Raw genomic sequence first — 18,341 nt, 5'->3', positions numbered from 1 at the left:
CGACATTAGGGGACATAATTACTTACACTCTTTGTACACCAAACTGGTAAAGGATGTGACAAAGGTAGGGTATAATTAGACCAAAATTTCAAAATGCTTAAGAAATGTTTCAGCATTGACTTCTGCATGGAGACAATGTGAAATTCTCAAGTTATCATTACTCGCATTGGTAGATGACATTTAGTGTCTTGTTTTTTTGTTCCAGATGCTACGGGACACTATCACAAATCATTACAGCTGATATTTTTTAGCAGCAACTCTGCCTGGATTAAGACTATCTGGTAAATACTTGCTTCCACAAAAGCATCAAATTCATCATATGTAAAAAGCAATTTGCTAACCCTTCTCCATTCTTCTAGTTGCTCAAACTTGATCACTGATTTTTACATCTTTATTTTGAACTTCTTTAACGATGCTCAGGCTCACTTATCAGTCGGAGTGTTAGTTATTGAAAGCATTATATGGCTGTCACTGCCACTTAGTGGTCAGTGGGCAAGGATTGTAGTTACTTGGAAAAAAGGACAGAGAAAGAATCATTTTAGGTCTGAGTTTGATTTGAATTGATAGAGCTTTCAAGATACTTAGTCCTCCCATCTAGACCTAGTAACAGGGAAAACATTTGGTTTAACTTACCTGTGCAGAGAGATCTGCTGAGATCCACTCCTAAGTTTACTCCATAAAGCATGCTAAAGAGTTTTACAAAGGTCTAAAGTCCCTGCAGACCTTCTCACTAAAATATGTTTGTTTCTAGGTCCTGGTCCCTGAACATGAGGACTAAGACTCCCAGATAAAGGTGTGATTCCTCAGGGAAAGAAAGACAAATTGAATGTTCCTTAAGCAAAGCTCCACTCAAAATTTCACCCAAAGAGTGAAAATGTGGAGCTAACCTAGGGACTTGCTTAAATGATTATATCGAATAACAAACACATGCAATGATTCCATCATATTTTTTCTTTTAATGTACCTTTACATGATCTGGGTAGTGCCCTGGCCCTCAGATTGAGAAAATTGTACAGCTGGAAAGCACAGGATTCTTGCCCAATGGAAATTTTTAGTGTGAATATTGGGGATAGAACTTAACAAAAAGCCTACCTTGTAGAAGCAAGAATAAGCCCAGGTGCATTTACTGTTTTTTTTTTTAAAAAAACAAAAAGATGATGCACACAAAATTGACAATCTGAAGTTCATGAAGAGACTGGAAATCAACTCTTTTTTATAATTACCAAATTACAAGTCACACCGGGTATCATTTCTACCTTTTTTATTCAACGGATTTGAGTGGAAAATACATTTTTTGCATCAACCTGCAATACTTTTTCAAATAATGCATAAATCTTGCAACTGAATAACAATTTTTTCTTATTGTCTCTGTGACTTTTCCTAGTTTTTTTTTTTATAACCTTTACAAGAGGAAGGGGTATGTCTGAATATTTTACACGTTTATTACAAACTTCTAAAATAATACATAGGCTAGAGTACGTGTCCAAAAGATATTTGGTAACTAACTCATTGGCTGATGGGATGAATGAACGAATGCAATATCCATCCTAAAATCTGAAATCAAACATTAATTGTGTTTCCAGTGGTGCAATCAATCTTTAATGTTATTTTAACTTTGACAAAGAAATGGTGACAACTTTCATCTCATTCTCTAAAATATTCACTCATTTAGTGCAGGACACAACTATTCTTTCTTAATTTTGGCTAACACAAGTCTCCACCCAGCTAGTTCTGACTCATGGTGGCCATATGTGTGTGTGAGTAGAAATGCCCTCCATGTGGTTTTCAATGGCTGTGATCTTCCAGAAGACCTTCCTAGGTACATCTAGGTGGATTCAATCCATCAATCATTTCCATGGTGCACCCAGTGTTCCCTTAATCAGAGGTAACTCTAATCCACAATTTTTCCTTGTTATGCTTTGTGTAATTAGTTAACTATATATTTTTGTACTCATTACCTGAATATATCATAATTTTGAAAATATTTTTAGTTACTTTATTTAATACTGAATGTCCTATTCTGCATTTTTTTTTTTCAGCTCAGATGTATGTTTGCGGACTTTTTCATGTTGATTCGTTTAGCTATATGTTGTTCACTGATTTTGCTGGCTGTATAAATCCATTAGAAAATGGAAAAAGATTGGTTCAAACTACTCTGGATTCATATTTTAAAAATAATTAAAACTTTTTTCTCAGATTTTCTAATGTTTTAAATTACACTGTACTAAACAATTATTTTATTATTTCCCAAAATATGAGGCAAATAATATAAAATATTCTAAGAACAGATTGTATCCATGTACATGTGTGTGTCTATATTATATACATCAGAATCATTGTATGTGTATGTGTGTATATATATATGTATGTATACCCACACACATCTACACATACATACATTCACCAGCATTAACATACTAAGAAACAGCTTGATGGCACAGTTTTTCTGTACGTGTTAAAGAAGCATAGGATAAGGGTTGACTATGATCTTTATTTCAAAATACTCCAAAAATAAGTTAAAACTAACATTTCATTTTTCTTATCTTCTTCATATTGAGACACAGGCCATGACTCCTGATTTTATTTTTTTAATTTTTAATGCTAAAAATTTACTTTATTCTCCCAAACACTTTTTTTATTGCTGTTTTTACATCTTTGTTCCTCAAACTGTAGATGATGGGATTCAGCATGGGAATCACAATGGTATAAAATATAGACTCTATCATGTCATGATCCAAGGCATAGCTGGAACTTGGTCTCATATACATGAAAAGGATTGTTCCATGGTAAATTGACACTTCAGTTAGTTGAGAGCCACAAGTGGAAAAGACTTTTTGCCTCCATTCAGCAGAAGGCACCTTCAGAATCGCCAACAAAATTAAACCGTAGGAGATCAGGACAATCAGGATGGTGAGTATCTCAATACAACCCACGACATAGAAGAGTAGAAGCTGGTTTATGTGAGTGTCAGAACAGGAGATAGCAAGGAGTGGAGGGATATTGCAAAAGACATGTCTAATTTCATTGGATGCACAGAAGGAGAGGCTAAAAGTTGCTACTGTGTGTAAAGTAGCATGTGAAATACCACCAACATATGAAGCAGTGATGAGTGACACATAGACTCTGGGTGACATGTTAACTGAATAGAGAAGTGGGTTGTAGATGGCTACACAGCGATCATATGCCATTGCTGCCAAGAGAAAGCATTCTGTGGTCCCAAAGGTGACAAAGAGCAGCATCTGTGTTGCACCTCCAAGGAATGAAATTGCTTTATTCTTTGACATAAAACCCACTAACATATTTAGAGTAATTGAAGATGAAAAGCAAGCATCCAAGAATGATAACACACCCAGAAAATAGTACATGGGGTTGTGGAGCCGGGAATCCTCAATGACCAATACAACCAGTCCTAAAATTCCTATTAAAGAGGTAGATTGCTAGAAATAGAAAAAATAAGATGACCTGCAGCTCAGGATTGTCTGTGAAGCCCTTCAGTATAAATGTGGTGACTTCTGTGTCATTTTTCATGTTGACACTTCAGGGAAAAAATCTTGAAAATATACATGAAATCACAGTTTTCATTTTAATGGCAGTATGCATAATATTGTGACTAAAAGGAACGTTAACCACGTCCTCATATTGACTTTTCTGAAACGCATGATTTCCCAGCAGCAACTCATAAGACAATGACTGGATAGTGAATCCTAAGTACCACTCTCAGCAGAATTAAATAGAAAACAATGACATTTACTTATTGGTTGACATCAGTCATTACCAAAATAATTGAGTTAACTGGTTTATTTATTAAAACCAGTCATATTCAAATAAATTTCTTTCTCACATTCAAACTCTTGAGATAATATATCAAGGGATAAAACATTAGAATCTATCACCAGAGTTCTAGCATTTTCAGGAATTGTGTAGAACTACTTGCTATAATCTTCTCACCTGCAGAATGAGGACATTAATTTTACCTTACAAGATCAGGTTGAACATTAAAAGAAAAAAATAAATTAATAAAAATATTTTAAAATATAGAATGTGCTGAGTGGTGTTATAAAGTAGCCCCCTCCCCGGTATGATAACATCTGATAAGGTCCTGTCTGAATATTCTCCAGTTCCATTACAAATTTTTGGATTTTGCAGAATGGAATTTATCAAGTTGTTTTTTGGGGAAAGATTCACCATAACTAAATTCTAAAATTACATGACAGCTTATGTTTTGTTCAAACATCTTTCTTAAATTCATGGTCTGTATTGGCCTTTTTTGGCTATATATTTGGCCATTGGTGTTTTTGACAATCCATGTTTTTCTACTCCAAGAAATATTTCTGGTGAAAAAGTAAGAAACTTCTGAAGATGTTGGGAAAAAAAAAAAAAGTCATGACTTTCATAATTACAAAATATTTCCTTCTAAGGTATTTTTTGTTCAAGATTTTATACTTGTTTGTGTGTTGTTGATTGTGGACTCAGTGAAATAACAGTTAAGTAACTTTTATCTTAGCTAAAGTAGTACATAAAAAATATTTTTAAATGGCACCTTTGAATGTGCATATAAGATTTAAGATTAAAAACAAAGAAAGAGACCGAGTATAAATGGAATAGATTATTTTCTGGATGGTCCCATGGCTAAACAAATCAGAAATTAAAGAGTCACCTACTCTGGAATTCAAAATTTAAATTATTATCTAATAATATAGCACTTTTTGGAGTATATATAATACTACTTTTAAAAAAAAACATTTATTTTTTACATATTTTCCCCACACTACATCTTAAATTACTCTAATTTACTGTTTAGGAAATTTGAGTCAGTCTTAAGGGTACATGAAAAAAAAAAAAAAAAGAGCTGCTACAAATTGTAATCAGTAAACTACTTAAATTAATGACCCAAGTCAAGCTCCAGTTTTAACATATTGATACGGATCTCTCAGTAAGAGAATCATTTAGATTAGAGTGATTTAACAGAGAATAAACCCAAATGCCTGTAATATCTTGGGAAAGACAAGATCGGAATTACCTAGAAGAACTGTAAATATTTAGGAAAATATTTCCATAGGAATTTTGAAAAGAATAACATTAGAGGAAAAATAACTTGAATGATTTGTTAGAGAAGACAATATATTTTAGATTGAATTCTCTTTTTCAGACATACTAATTTAAGACAAAACAGATTACATGTCCTAAACCATCTACTTTAATTAACCTTATATTTTTGAGTGAGTAGAGCACTCTAAAATGATTTTAAATATATAATTTAATCAAAAAAAACTGCTTTATTGACTTAACTAGGGAATTCCTAAATATATTTCTTATTTTGAAAAAAATGTCATTGGCGGGGAAGAGGTGAACATGGATATTAACTGAAAGGATATTGAGAAAAAAGTAATTATGTTGATAAGATAAATATGAGTCAATGGAAATAAAATAGAAACTTTGGTGAATGATGAATGAAATCAATTCATTATATTTTTAAAAATATTACTAGAAGTCTAAAGAAAAAGATGATTTTTTTAATTCAGCCTTTGCATCAGCTCAGTGTTGTGCCTAAACTCACAATGGTACAAGACATGTAACATAGGATTTGGAATCTGAAAATCTATGCTCATCATTCACTTCTGTGATTAGAAAGTGTATGTGATGTTAGATTTTCCTTGTAAAGTTTACTCCTCATTACTTTGGCAAAAAAGTGTAATAAACAAGCTATTCAGGCACAGTAAGGACGTGTGTACACACGAACAGACACATACATGCAGACATAGAACCAGGCACAGTAATTAAACATGCAGAGAAATTTCTTTTAAATTTTCCATTTTGGGGTATCCACGAAACAAATAAATATAATTGAATTTTTTTCATCAGATGTATTTCTTCTTGAAAATCAATTTTGGGTAACAATATTTTAGTCAAAACATTGAAAAAATGTCTGTACCCAGAGACTTAATCAAATTTATCTGTTATGTGATTATCAATATGCACTCAAGCATTATTTTGTTAGTTTCAAACCAAATGAATTGCATTATGATTAAAAAAAGGGGGCTGTAAAAGTGGATTTAGTCATTTTCTTCTGCCTTTTCATATCACAGAAATAATATAATTCTTATTAGTAAAGTTTCATCAATATGAAATAAGTTTATTCTTTAGAGTATAAAGGAATTTCGTGAGTTGTGTGAATGATAACAATAAAGTCACACAGATTAAAAAATTACCATTTGTTCAATTACAGCGTGGTTAATTTGGCTTTCTATAAAGAAAATGCTAAAAAGAATATTAAGAACTTGAGTTAAACTTCTCTCAAAACCAGCTTTTCCGCTATGAGCCAAAAGAAAAGTTATACTGAGTATGACTAAGTCATTATTAGCACATCTGGATAGGCATCAAAGTCATAAAGGGAAAGCGTTTATGATTATTAAAGAATTTGGTAGGATCAATCTTAAAAAATTACTGTAAAGTCATTTCTATAAATACAATTTTACAAGAAGAGGATAACTCTAGATATCTTAGGCCCAACACTGGAACACTAACAATACAAAGGAGAGAAATAATTATAGCTATCATTTGTTGAGCTCTTGCTGTAAGAATGGAATTTTCTGCACATTATAATATCTTTATAGCAATCCTCAAAACAATAAGTATCAGACCAAGATTCAGTCCCAGCTCTCCCTGATCCCAAAGTTTATGTTCTTTCCATCCTTCTATACTGCCTCCTGTTACACTGTGGTTTAGTTCTGCAACTGTCCCTTCCCCCATGATAAATAAAACAAAACACCATTCATGCAGTGTTGGGTATCTTCCCAGTCATCAACACCAGAGAAATATTATGAAGTGATAATCTGAAGTGACTTCCATATTTAACAGCTAACAACATAAACCTGAATTATTTATCTTCCCCTCATTATTTTATCCAAATATAAGCCTCCAAGGAGTTTAATAGTTGAAATATTCTTGCTTTCTTTGCTGTATTTACCTTAGACCTTTCTTACCATTGTTCTTACTTTGAGCAGGACTATCTTCTTCCATCAGGAAAATAAAAGCATACATCTACTTTGGAGGCTCTTGCTTGTGCCTACAAGCGTGTATTTAATATTTCTATTCTTTTCTAAGAAGTATGGGTTTTAAAAAAGTGGGTAGAAATCTGCATGTGTCAGATTTTGCTGGTTATATAAAAATACCAAAGCAATAGAGAAGAACCAAAGGTTTTCTTTTCTTTTTTTTTTTTAATACGGGAGCTATCACAGCATATTCTACCTTGATATTTTAGACACTTTCTCCTAAATATTCTGCAAATGATCTGATATTTTCTCTTACCTGCAGAATAGCAAATACAGGTTAGGAATACTATGAATAGCTTTTATTTAGGTCTTTTATATCCACTTACCCTGCTGTTAAAGAAACCCATAGGAGATGCCCAAAGGGGAATACTCTCCAATTTACTTCTGGTTCAAAATAGCAACATAATGACTTACTCAGTCATAAAGAAGTAAATAGCTTTTCAATAACATACCAAATCTTGACATTTGTTCAGTGAATAAAGTTCTTTGAATTCTGATTTAAAATGATGCCTTAGGGAAAAATACACTTTAACATTGTAAAATAGATTGGAAAATACTAGACAAAATCTTATATCATAGCTCTGACACTGGGTTAGCACTTAGCTTCTCTGAGACCCAGTGTCCTCATATCAGCAATGTTACCCAGTTTACATTGCAACAAATCAGTAAATATAGTAAAATGTAATAAAACCAAAAAACCCACCTCTGTCGAGTCAATTCTGACTCATAGAGACCCTCTAGGACAGAGTACTACAGCCCTCATAGAGTTTCCAAGGAGTGTCTGGGGAATTTGAACTGCCGACCTCTTGGTTAGCATCTGTAGCATTTAACCACTATGCCACCAGGGTTTCCAAATGTTATAAGGTAAAATATTAATAAATCAATTGTTGAATCTAGCACAAGTGTGTATAGTCATCCATGTTCATTATAATTCTAAACTATTCAAATTATAAAGTGTTTGAAGTAATTAAGGCACAGACTTTGAATTTATTGTAAGGAATACAATTCAAGCGGTAAAAAGTACAAAAATTTAATAGTTACATAGACGAGACATCAAATATTTAATGATCTGGAATACTTCATAACTCATATATTTTGTGATCCCTGAATGCCAAATACTAATCTATAGTTTATTCAGATGAAATAACAATAGCACAGTCAATAGAGATTATGACATTTGAGTAAACACTCTGTTATGAAAGAGCAAACAAAAATAAACAAATACTTAAAAAGAATTAGGTGACTCTGAGACAAAGCAAGCAGAAGAAAATTAAGGAAATAGCTCATTAAAAATTTTCCATTACTGTCACAGACACACATTCATACACACACTCTAAACACTAATACACAACACTAAGTGCATAGGAACACACACACTCACACGCACCCCCGTGTCGACACAAAGAGAAGTTTAACCCTGGTAGACAAGCAGGACCAACAGAATCCTTAATTTTCTACAATTCTCCAGATGCTTCGGATGGACAACCAAGTTCGAAGCAGCAAATCTAGTGAAAACTGAAGTCTGGAGCAGAGAAATAACTTGCATAACCATCCATGTGTTTATCGAAAAGTTTTTTCGATAGATTACTGTGTGGCAGAGAAAAACAACCAATAAACAAGGACAGACTATAAGCACTGTGAAGGGAAGCGAAGCCAAGACAAGTGATAAGGAAGGTGTCGTGGGGATCAGGTGTATTTTTAAGAGGCTGTAGTGTGAGCTTCTATGATGAGGTGACACAGCAACCAAAAGCTGAATAAAACGATGCAACCTGATGTTGAGAATTCCTTTCACTGTTCACTTTTAGAATGCATAGACAACAGAGGTTATGACATCTGAGGAGAACTTTTGCTGTAAAATGAGTCAGCAACAACAACAACAAAAATACTAAAAGGAAATTTTTAGTAAGCAGAAGGTAAATAAAGAAATTTCTCACTAATAAACTCAGAATCTCCCCTAGAACACTTCCTTAAAAATCGCTTAGAAACAACAAGCACAAGCAAAGAGGAAAGTGAAAAGAAAAAAAAAAAGTAACTTTGATAAAACTAAACCACCGAAGACCTCCATTAATGCCAGCTTAAGAATTTTAAGGTATTAAAGTTTTTTTTTAAGTGCCCACAGCAGCAGTCACAGGGTAAACAAAGAGGGAATTATTAATAGGACCAGTTGGAACTGATTTCACAGCAAATGGTTTGGCTTGGTTTTTAGTTAGTATTAACCCTGGAAACTTCATAACCGGACTCTGAAAGTAGAGGGCAATTTACTGAGTGGGGATCTCAGCAATATCAACCAGGGAAAATGGGCAAAGCTTTCAGGCTCCCAACTGCAGGTGGGTGACTACTCTTCCATCCTCACCCGAACCCACAAGAAAGAATCACAAAAGGATTGCGGGAGACTCAGATGGTGCTCTGGGTCACTGAGGATCTCAGAAGTAAGCACTACACAATTCCTTCAAAAAAGACAAAGCTTTACCAAGAGGGGGGAAAAAAATACTAAAAGGAGAATTTAAATCAAACAGGATGGAAAGGAACTTTTCAAAAAAGAGAAGGTGTGCTCTCGAAGATGTAGGTCTCAAAAAAGACAGCTACACCAAAATATACTTTCCAAGTGCAAAATATCACTTTGGCAGCCAAGACCTGTAGATCTATTGTTGTTGTTGTTAGGTGGTATTGAGTTGGCTCCGACTCATAGATGCCCTATGCAGAACAGAAGGAAACACTGCCCAGTCCCACGCCATCCTCACAAATGTTACTATGCTAGTGCTCAATATTGCAGTCACTGTGTCAATCCATCTTGTTGTAGATCAATGGAATTCAGTAACTCAGAAGCCTCTCTCGTGCTTTCTTCTTGTCACTATTTACTCCGTGAAAGTAACACCTGCCCTGAAGATAAGATTAACTTATTTAACAGCTAGTTTTTAAAGTCAAGGCTATAGATTTTTAATATAAAGGCGGAAAATCCACCAGACATGGACCAGGTTGTTTACTTTGCTTATAAAGAAAATGGACAAAGTTGTGACTGTGGTCAATAGTTTTGTCGAATGGTCAGGGACTTGGACGGAATGTAATAGGAAAATTGGTGAAAGGGATGTCTGGGGAAGAGGTATATGAATAGACCTTTCTGAATGGGCCAAAAATATGAGGATACTTGTGTTCCATGTGAATACTCACCAATAATAGTCAAGTTAATAGGATGATCTGCTCTATGTATACCAGTTAGCTTCTTTGCCCGGCAGATCCTGTCATTGTCCAATGGGTTCATGGACAGAGTGGTCATATTTGAAGTCATGGACGTTATGTTTGAGCTCAGAAACATGAATTTCCACTCTCCAAAGACAACCTGACTATGGCTACTGCTGAGTGCACAATCTGCAAGCAGCAGAGATCGACACTGAATACCCAGTATGATGCCATCCCCCTGAGTGATCAACCAGGTAGCTACCTGATGGCAGATTGATTACATTGGACAGCTTCCATCATGGAAAAGACAATGTTGTTGTTATTGGGCTAGACGTTTCCTTTGGATATTATGGATTTGCTTTTCCTATACACGGTGCCTCTGAATGCCACGGAACTACAGAATGCCTAAATCTACTATGATAAGACTCCGCACAGCATTGCTTCTAATCTATAGATTAGAATATAAGGTTAGAAAGACCCTCTAGGACTGAAAAACTTTGATCTTGTACTCTGCCAGATCTCTGATATTCTAATGTTCTATCACATAGAATATTAATAGTTATCTCTGTGAAACGTTGTCTCTACTCTTATAGCTTCTTATCCACCTGTTTGTAGTACAATTATGTGTATTAATATCTTATCTCTTATATTAAACTTTCAGGGACCTAACATCTAAAACTCGTAGAACTTAGAAATCTAGCACCTTATAATTAAGATGAGAAATAGTTTTTTTTCAACAATTACAAATTCTGACAGATGTTTTGCTTTCACGTTATTTAATAACATACATGTTCACAGGATTTGGAGAGAATTAAACAGATTATATTTCCAGAAGGAGGAAACTCTTAGGGAATTTATTTTATTAACCAATGACACATGGCTAATTAGCATCAGAGCTAGGAATATGTTCTCTATTATTAGATTTATTTTCCAATTCTCAGCCATAATCTTTTCCACTGAGGGATCAGTTTTCCAGAGGCAAAAGTAATTCATTTAATAATTTTTACCAAGTAGTTCATTATTCCAGAACCATTCTCTTGTTATTGTGGGAAGTATCTATCTATCTATCATCCATCTATCTATCTATCTATCTATCTATCTATCTATCTATCTATCTATCTATCTATCTATCTATCTATCTATCTATCTATCTATCTATCTATCTATCTATCTTCTTCTGTCTATCATCTATCTGGAAACCCTGGTGGCATAGTGGTTAAGAGCTATGGCTACTAACCAAAGGGTCAGCAGTTCGAATCCGCCAGGCACTCCTTGAAAGCTCTATGGGGCAGTTCTACTCTGTCCTATGGGGTCAGTAAAAAAAAAAAAAAGGTCAGTATGAGTCGGAAATTACTTCACGGCACTGGGTTTGTTTTTTTTGGTTGGATCATCTATCTGCCTGCCTGCCTGCCTGCCATCATCTATCTATCTATCTATCTATCTATCTATCTATCTATCTATCTATCTATCTATCTGTCTGTCTGTCTGTCTGTCTGTCTATCCATCTATCTATCTATCTGTCTATCATCTATTTATCTATCTATCTGTCTGTGTCTATCTATCTATTATCTATCTATCTATCTATCTACCATCTGTCTATCATCTATCTTACCTACCTATCATCTGTCTATCATCTATCTAATCTATCATCTATCTATCATCTGTCTATCTATCTCTCTATCTGCCTATCATCTATCTATCTATCTATCATCTATCTATCGTCTATCTATCTATCATCTATCTATCATCTGTCTGTCTATCATCTATCTATCTATCATCTATCTCTCTATCTATCTATCTATCTATCTATCATCTGTCTGTCTGTCTATCATCTATCTATCCATCTATATCATCTATCTATCATCTATCTATCTATCTGTCTATCTATCTATCTATCTATCATCTATCTATCTATCATCTATCTATATCATCTCTCTATCATCGATCCATCAATCTATCTATCATCTATTTTTTGTTTTTGTTGTTACTTTTCTGTCCCAAAAGAGGATTAGCAATTTTTCTCCTTGGTGCATCCCCTGTGGGCTACAAGACGAGCTCAAGAGAAATGTTTAAGGATCCAAACACAATCATAGCATACTTTGAGTGAGCAGTTCAGTTCTAAAGATAGGAGGAAAAAAAGTCATCACATACAAAATATTTTAGAAGTTTGAAATTTTAATCTCCAGCTAGAGTATATGTCTTGGTATTTAAATCTGAATTAGGTGATTCTAGATAATTCAGACTTGTATTAAAACCTGAATGTTTCCTGAGAACATAGAAAACAGAAAGGACCCCCTACATAAGTAAGTCAATAACAGTGGAAATCAGAAATTTGCTTTGATTTTCCTTATGGGTGGTAATCAGAATAGGAGTAGTAGAATTAAGTAGCTATATTCAAAAATTAAAACATGATTGTGATGATGGCCCAGGACTGGACAGTGTTTTCTTCTATTGTACTTAGGGTCACTATGAGTCGAAATTGACCCTATAGCACCTAAAAACAGAAACAAATTAAAAAGTCTGGGAAATTATTAAATAGAAAGAAAATGAAATTTCAGCCAACATTCTGTTATATGCTTAATTTGTAATTATAATGTTTTTGTCTCATGAAGGGTACAAATTCTTTTAAAACATATTTTTCTCTAGAAGCCATTTTCGATATATACACATTTTCCAATTTCATGCCTATTTAAGGTGGATGACTTTAACAACTAATTCAAAAATGTGAGAATGTTATTTTTGTATTACTTTAGGGGCTGATTATTCCAGAATAATGACATAGCACCATGGGATTGCATATGGTCAAGTGGGATTAGAGAAATATGGAGTGAATCCTTGCTTGAATAGTAACTATCCTGGTGACCTTGGTCAAGTTTTATGTCTAGCTAGGCTTCATTTCTTTCTCTCATCTATAAAACAGCACTAAATTATTTAGTGTTCAGGGTGCTATGTAGATTATATACATGTCATGGATTGAGTTGTGTTCCCCCAAAATATGTGTCAACTTGGTTTGGCCATGATTCCCAGCATTGTGTGGTTGTTCACCATTTAGTGATTGCAATTTTTTGTTAAAGGAGGTTAGGTTAGGATTGTAATACCCTTACTAAGATCACATCCCTGACTCAATGTAAAGGGAGTTTCCCTGGAGTATAGCCTGTACCACCTTTTATCTTATAAGAGATAAAAGAAAAGGGAAACAAGCAGAGAGGTAGGAACTTACACCACCAAGAAAGAAGCACCATGAGCAGAGGGCGTCCTTTGGATGGGGATTTCTGTGCCAAGAAATTCCTAGCCTAGGTGAAGATTGACAAGAAAGACCTTCCTTCAGAGCCAACAGAAAGAGAAACCCTCCCCTGGAGCTCATGTCCTGAATTTGAACTTCTAGCCTACCATACTGTGAGAAAATAAATTTCTCTATGTTAAAGCCATTCCCTTGTTGTATTTCTGTAACATCAGCCCTACATAACTAAGACAGAATTTGAGACCCAGAAAGTGGTGTGCTGCTCTAACAGATAGCTACAGTGTGGAAAACGCTTTGAAGCTGTGAATGAATAGAAGACTAAGAAGGAAGTGAGGAGAACTGTTAACACCAGAGAAGGCTCAGGTGATGATAAACAGCAGCAGAGGATTGCCAGCAACAGTGAACTAGCAGCAAGAGAACCAGGAGACCATTGCCAGGCAGTGTTGGAGCTGACCCACAGATCAAGAGAGCTGAGTGCCTGTGCACAGGAGGCTTCCTGGTGGAGTGGGTTGCCTCCAAGTATTTATTGGTGAGGTTCTGAACTTTGGAACACTTGCCCCAGCAGGTAAGATGTGGGTGTGAGGCTCAAGAGCTGAGAGGTCAAGTAACACATCAAGCTGAGCTGGTCATACCACCAAGAAAGAAGCACCAGAAGCAGAGCACATTCTTTGGACTGGGGGTTCCTGTGCAGAGAAGCTTCTAGTCCAGGGGAAGACTGACAAGAAGGACTTTCCTACAGAGCCAACAGAGAGAGGGTTTCTCCAAGAGCTAATGCCCTAAATTTGGACTTCTAGCCTACTAGACTGTGAGAAAATAAATTTCTTTATTATAGTCATCCACTTGTAGTATTTCTGTTGCAGCAGCACTAGATAACTAAGACAATACAGTAATGCCTATAAAATTCCTAGACCCTGGAATCCACTTAACAATACCTGGCAGCTGCTATCATGGCTTTCTTTCTTCTGAAGCCCAGTCTTTGTAGTACTGTTCTGATGGACACCTGGTACTTTAAGTTTTCTGACTTTGTAACTGTATAAGAGTTGAGGAACTGATATATTTTTATTCTTACTGATGGAACATGCTTTATTAAAGAAAAAGAAAAAAATTATATTCTATGTTTTCAGGTTCCTAGACTCTATAGGGAGACCTGGTCGTGCAGCGGTTAAGAGCTCAGCTGTTAACCAAAAGGTTGGCATGTCAAATCCACCGTCCTTTCTTAGAAACCCTGTGGGAAAGTTCCACTCTGTCATGTAGAGTCTCTGTGAGTCAGAATTGACTCAATGGCAATGAGTTTGATATTTTGGTTTTAGCCTGTATAGGGAACCCTGATGGTACAGTGGTTAAGAACTTGGCTGCCAAAAGTCATCAGTTCAAACCCACCAACAGCTCCTTGGAAAACCCTAGAACAGTTCTACTCTCTCTTGTAGGGTTGCTATGAGTCGGAATTGATACAAGGCAATATTTATTATTGGTTTGTTTTTTGGGTTAATGTCTATAGCCTCTTAACTTGAAATCAACAAGTCATGAACACAACCAACAATTTGTCATCTAGTTGACTCTGACTCATGGCAATGCCATGCCTGTCAGAGCAGCACTGTGTTCCATAAGGCTTCACTGGCTGATTTTTCAGAAGTAGATCACCAGGCCTTTCTTCTGAGGCACCTATGAGTGAATTTTATCTGCTAAACTTTTGATTAGTAGCCATTGTTTTAACCATTTGTGTTGCTCGTGGACTGTGTCATAAACACTAACAGTTATGATTTTCCTAAAGACTAGCCAACAGAAATGCCTCTTTGAAGAAGCTTTACTCTTCTATCAATTCTCCCTTTCCCTATAATAAAGTAGATCATTGCTTTAACAGGACCAGATTTGGTATAAAATATACTTTCATTCATTAAATCACATTCTTGCTCTACAGACAAGAGCAGGTCATCAAGGGTTACCTAAAAATGACACCACCAAGAATATCCAGAGAATAACCAAGAGACACTATTATTTTACTGACAAACCCAAAGGCAGAATGCAGTAACAAAGATGGAAACCCTATGGAGCAGTTTTACTATGTCTTAGAGGGTCACTAGGGGTTAGAAGCAACAGAGAGCAATGGATTTGGTTTTTGGGTTTTAGCCCCATCATTGCCTAGGATATTATTATGCCCCTCTCAGGAACAAACAAGAAGATGTAGTCGGGTGCACTTTGTTTCACAGAGTATTGCAATTACCAGTTGCCATCTAATTGCATAGTGGATTCCAACTCGAGGTGATCCCAAGTGTGTCAGAGTAGAACTGTGCTCCACAAGATTTTCAAAGGCTGGTTTTTAATAGTAGATTGTCAGTTCTTTCTTCTGAGTTGCCTCTGGGTAGAGCTGAACCACTGGAATTTCAGTTAGCAGCAAATATGTTAATTCTTTTTTTTTAATTAATTTTTATTAAGCTTCAAGTGAACATTTACCATTCCAATCAGTCTGTCACATGTAGGTTTAAATACATCTTACTCCCTTCTCCCACTTGCTCTCCCCCTATTGAGTCAGCCCTTTCAGTCTCTCGTTTTGTGCCAATTTTGCCATCTTCCCTCTCTCTCTATCTTCCCATCCCCCCTCCAGTCAAGAGTTGCCAACACACTCTCCAGTGTACACCTAATTTAGTTGGCTCACTCTTCATCAGCATCTCTCTCCCCGCCGCTGACCAGTCCTTTTCATGCCTGATGAGTTCTCTTCGGGGATGGTTCCTGTCCTCTGCCATCAAAAGTTCTGGGGAGCATTGTCTCTGGGATTCCTCTAGTTGCATTCATATCATTAAGTATGGTCTTTTTATGAGAATTTGGGGTATGTATCCCATTGGCCTCCTGCTCCCTCAGGAGTTGTCTGTTGTGCTCCCTAGCAGGGCAGACATCGATTGTGGCTGGGCACCAACTAGTTCTTCTGGTCTCAGGATAATGTAGGTCTCTGGTTCATGTGGCCCTTTCTATCTCTTGTGTTCTTAGTTGTCGTGTGGCCTTGGTGTTCTTCCTTTGCCTTTGCTCCAGGTGGGTTGAGACCAACTGATGTATCTTAGGTGGCCGCTTGTTGGCATTTAGGACCCCAGGCGCCACAATTCAAAGTGGGATGCAGAATGTTTTCACAATAGAATTATTTTGCCCGTTGACTTAGAAGTCTCCTCAAACCATGTTCCCCAGACCCCAGCCCCTGCTCCACTGACCTTTGAAGCTTTCATTTTATCCCGGAAACCTCTTTGCTTTTAGTCCAGTCCAATTAGGGTGACCTTCTTTGTATTGAGTGTTGTCTTTCCCTTCACCCAAAGCAGTTCTTATCTACTGATTGATCAATAAAAAACCCTCTCTCTCCCTCCCTCCCTCCCCCCTTTGTAACCACAAAAGTATGTGTTCTTCTCCGTTTTTTCTATTTCTCAAGATCTTATAATAGTGGTCTTATATAATATTTGTCTTTTTGCCTCTGACTCATTTCGCTCAGCATAATGTCTTCCAGATTCCTCCATGTTATGAAATGTTTCAGAGATTCGTCACTGTTCTTTATCGATGCGTAGTATTCCATTGTGTGAATATACCACAATTTATTTACCCATTCATCCGTTGATGGACATCTTGGTTGCTTCCAGCTTTTTGCTATTGTAAACAGAGCTGCAATAAACATGGGTGTGCATATGTCTGTTTGTGTGAAGGCTCTTGTATCTCTAGGGTATATTCTGAGGAGTGGGATTTCTGGGTTGTATGGTAGTTCTATTTCTAACTGTTTAAGATAACGCCAGATGGATTTCTAAAGTGGTTGTACCATTTTACATTCCCACCAGCAGTGTATGAGAGTTCCAATCTCTCCGCAGCCTCTCCAACATTTATTATTTTGTGTTTTTTGGATTAATGCCACTCTAGCTGGTGTGAGATGGAATCTCATTGTAGTTTTAATTTGCATTTCTCTAATGGCTAATGATCGAGAGCATTTTCTCATGTATCTGTTGGCTGCCTGAATATCTTCTTTAGTGAAATGTGTGTTCATATCCTTTGCCCACTTCTTGATTGGGTTGCTTGTCTTTTTGTGGTTGAGTTTTGACAGAATCATGTAGATTTTAGAGATCAGGCGCTGGTCTGAGATGTCATAGCTGAATATTCTCTCCCAGTCTGTAGGTGGTCTTTTTACTCTTTTGGTGAAGTCTTTAGATGAGCATAGGTGTTTGATTTTTAGGAGCTCCCAGTTATCGGGTTTCTCTTCATCATTTTTGGTAATGTTTTGTATTCTGTTTATGCCGTGTATTACGGCTCCTAGGGTTGTCCCTATTTTTTCTTCCATGATCTTTATCGTTTTAGTCTTTATATTTAGGTTTTTGATCCACTTGGAGTTAGTTTTTGTGCATGGTGTGAGGTATGGGTCCTGTTTCATTCTTTTGCATATGGATATCCAGTTATGCCAGCACCATTTGTTAAAAAGACTGTCATTTCCCCAATTGACTGACACTGGACCTTTGTCAAATATGAGCTGCTCATACATGGATGGATTTATATCTGGGTTCTCAATTCTGTTCCATTGGTCTATGTGCCTGTTGTTGTACCAGTACCAGGCTGTTTTGACTACTGTAGCTGTATAATAGGTTCTGAAATCAGGTAGAGTGAGGCCTCCCACTTTCTTCTTCGTTTTCAGTAATGCTTTGCTTGTCCGGGGGTTCTTTCCCTTCCATATGAAATTAGTGATTTGTTTCTCTATCCCCTTAAAATATGACATTGGTATTTGGATTGGAAGTGCGTTATATGTATAGATGGCTTTTGGTAGAATAGACATTTTTACTATGTTAAGTCTTCCTATCCATGAGCAGGGTATGTTCTTCCACTTAAGTATGTCCTTTTGAATTTCTTGTAGAAGATTT

General features: G+C 36.1%; 1 protein-coding gene across 1 annotated transcript; it reads right to left on the bottom strand.

The window, feature by feature from the left end:
- Nucleotides 1-2,609: 2,609 nt before the first annotated feature.
- On the bottom strand, nt 2,610-10,338 carry LOC100669068 (olfactory receptor 5T17-like). The gene is made up of 2 exons (XM_010602199.3): nt 10,221-10,338; nt 2,610-3,418 (listed from the first exon to the last, which is right to left on the bottom strand). The coding sequence occupies exons 1-2, from the start codon at nt 10,336-10,338 to the stop codon at nt 2,610-2,612; spliced, it is 927 nt and encodes a 308-aa protein (XP_010600501.2).
- Between the last annotated feature and the right edge of the window lie 8,003 nt (nt 10,339-18,341).

Source organism: Loxodonta africana, chromosome 7, assembly GCF_030014295.1.
Source record: "Loxodonta africana isolate mLoxAfr1 chromosome 7, mLoxAfr1.hap2, whole genome shotgun sequence".
NCBI lineage: Eukaryota > Metazoa > Chordata > Mammalia > Proboscidea > Elephantidae > Loxodonta > Loxodonta africana.
This window is presented reverse-complemented; position numbering and strand designations above follow the sequence as displayed.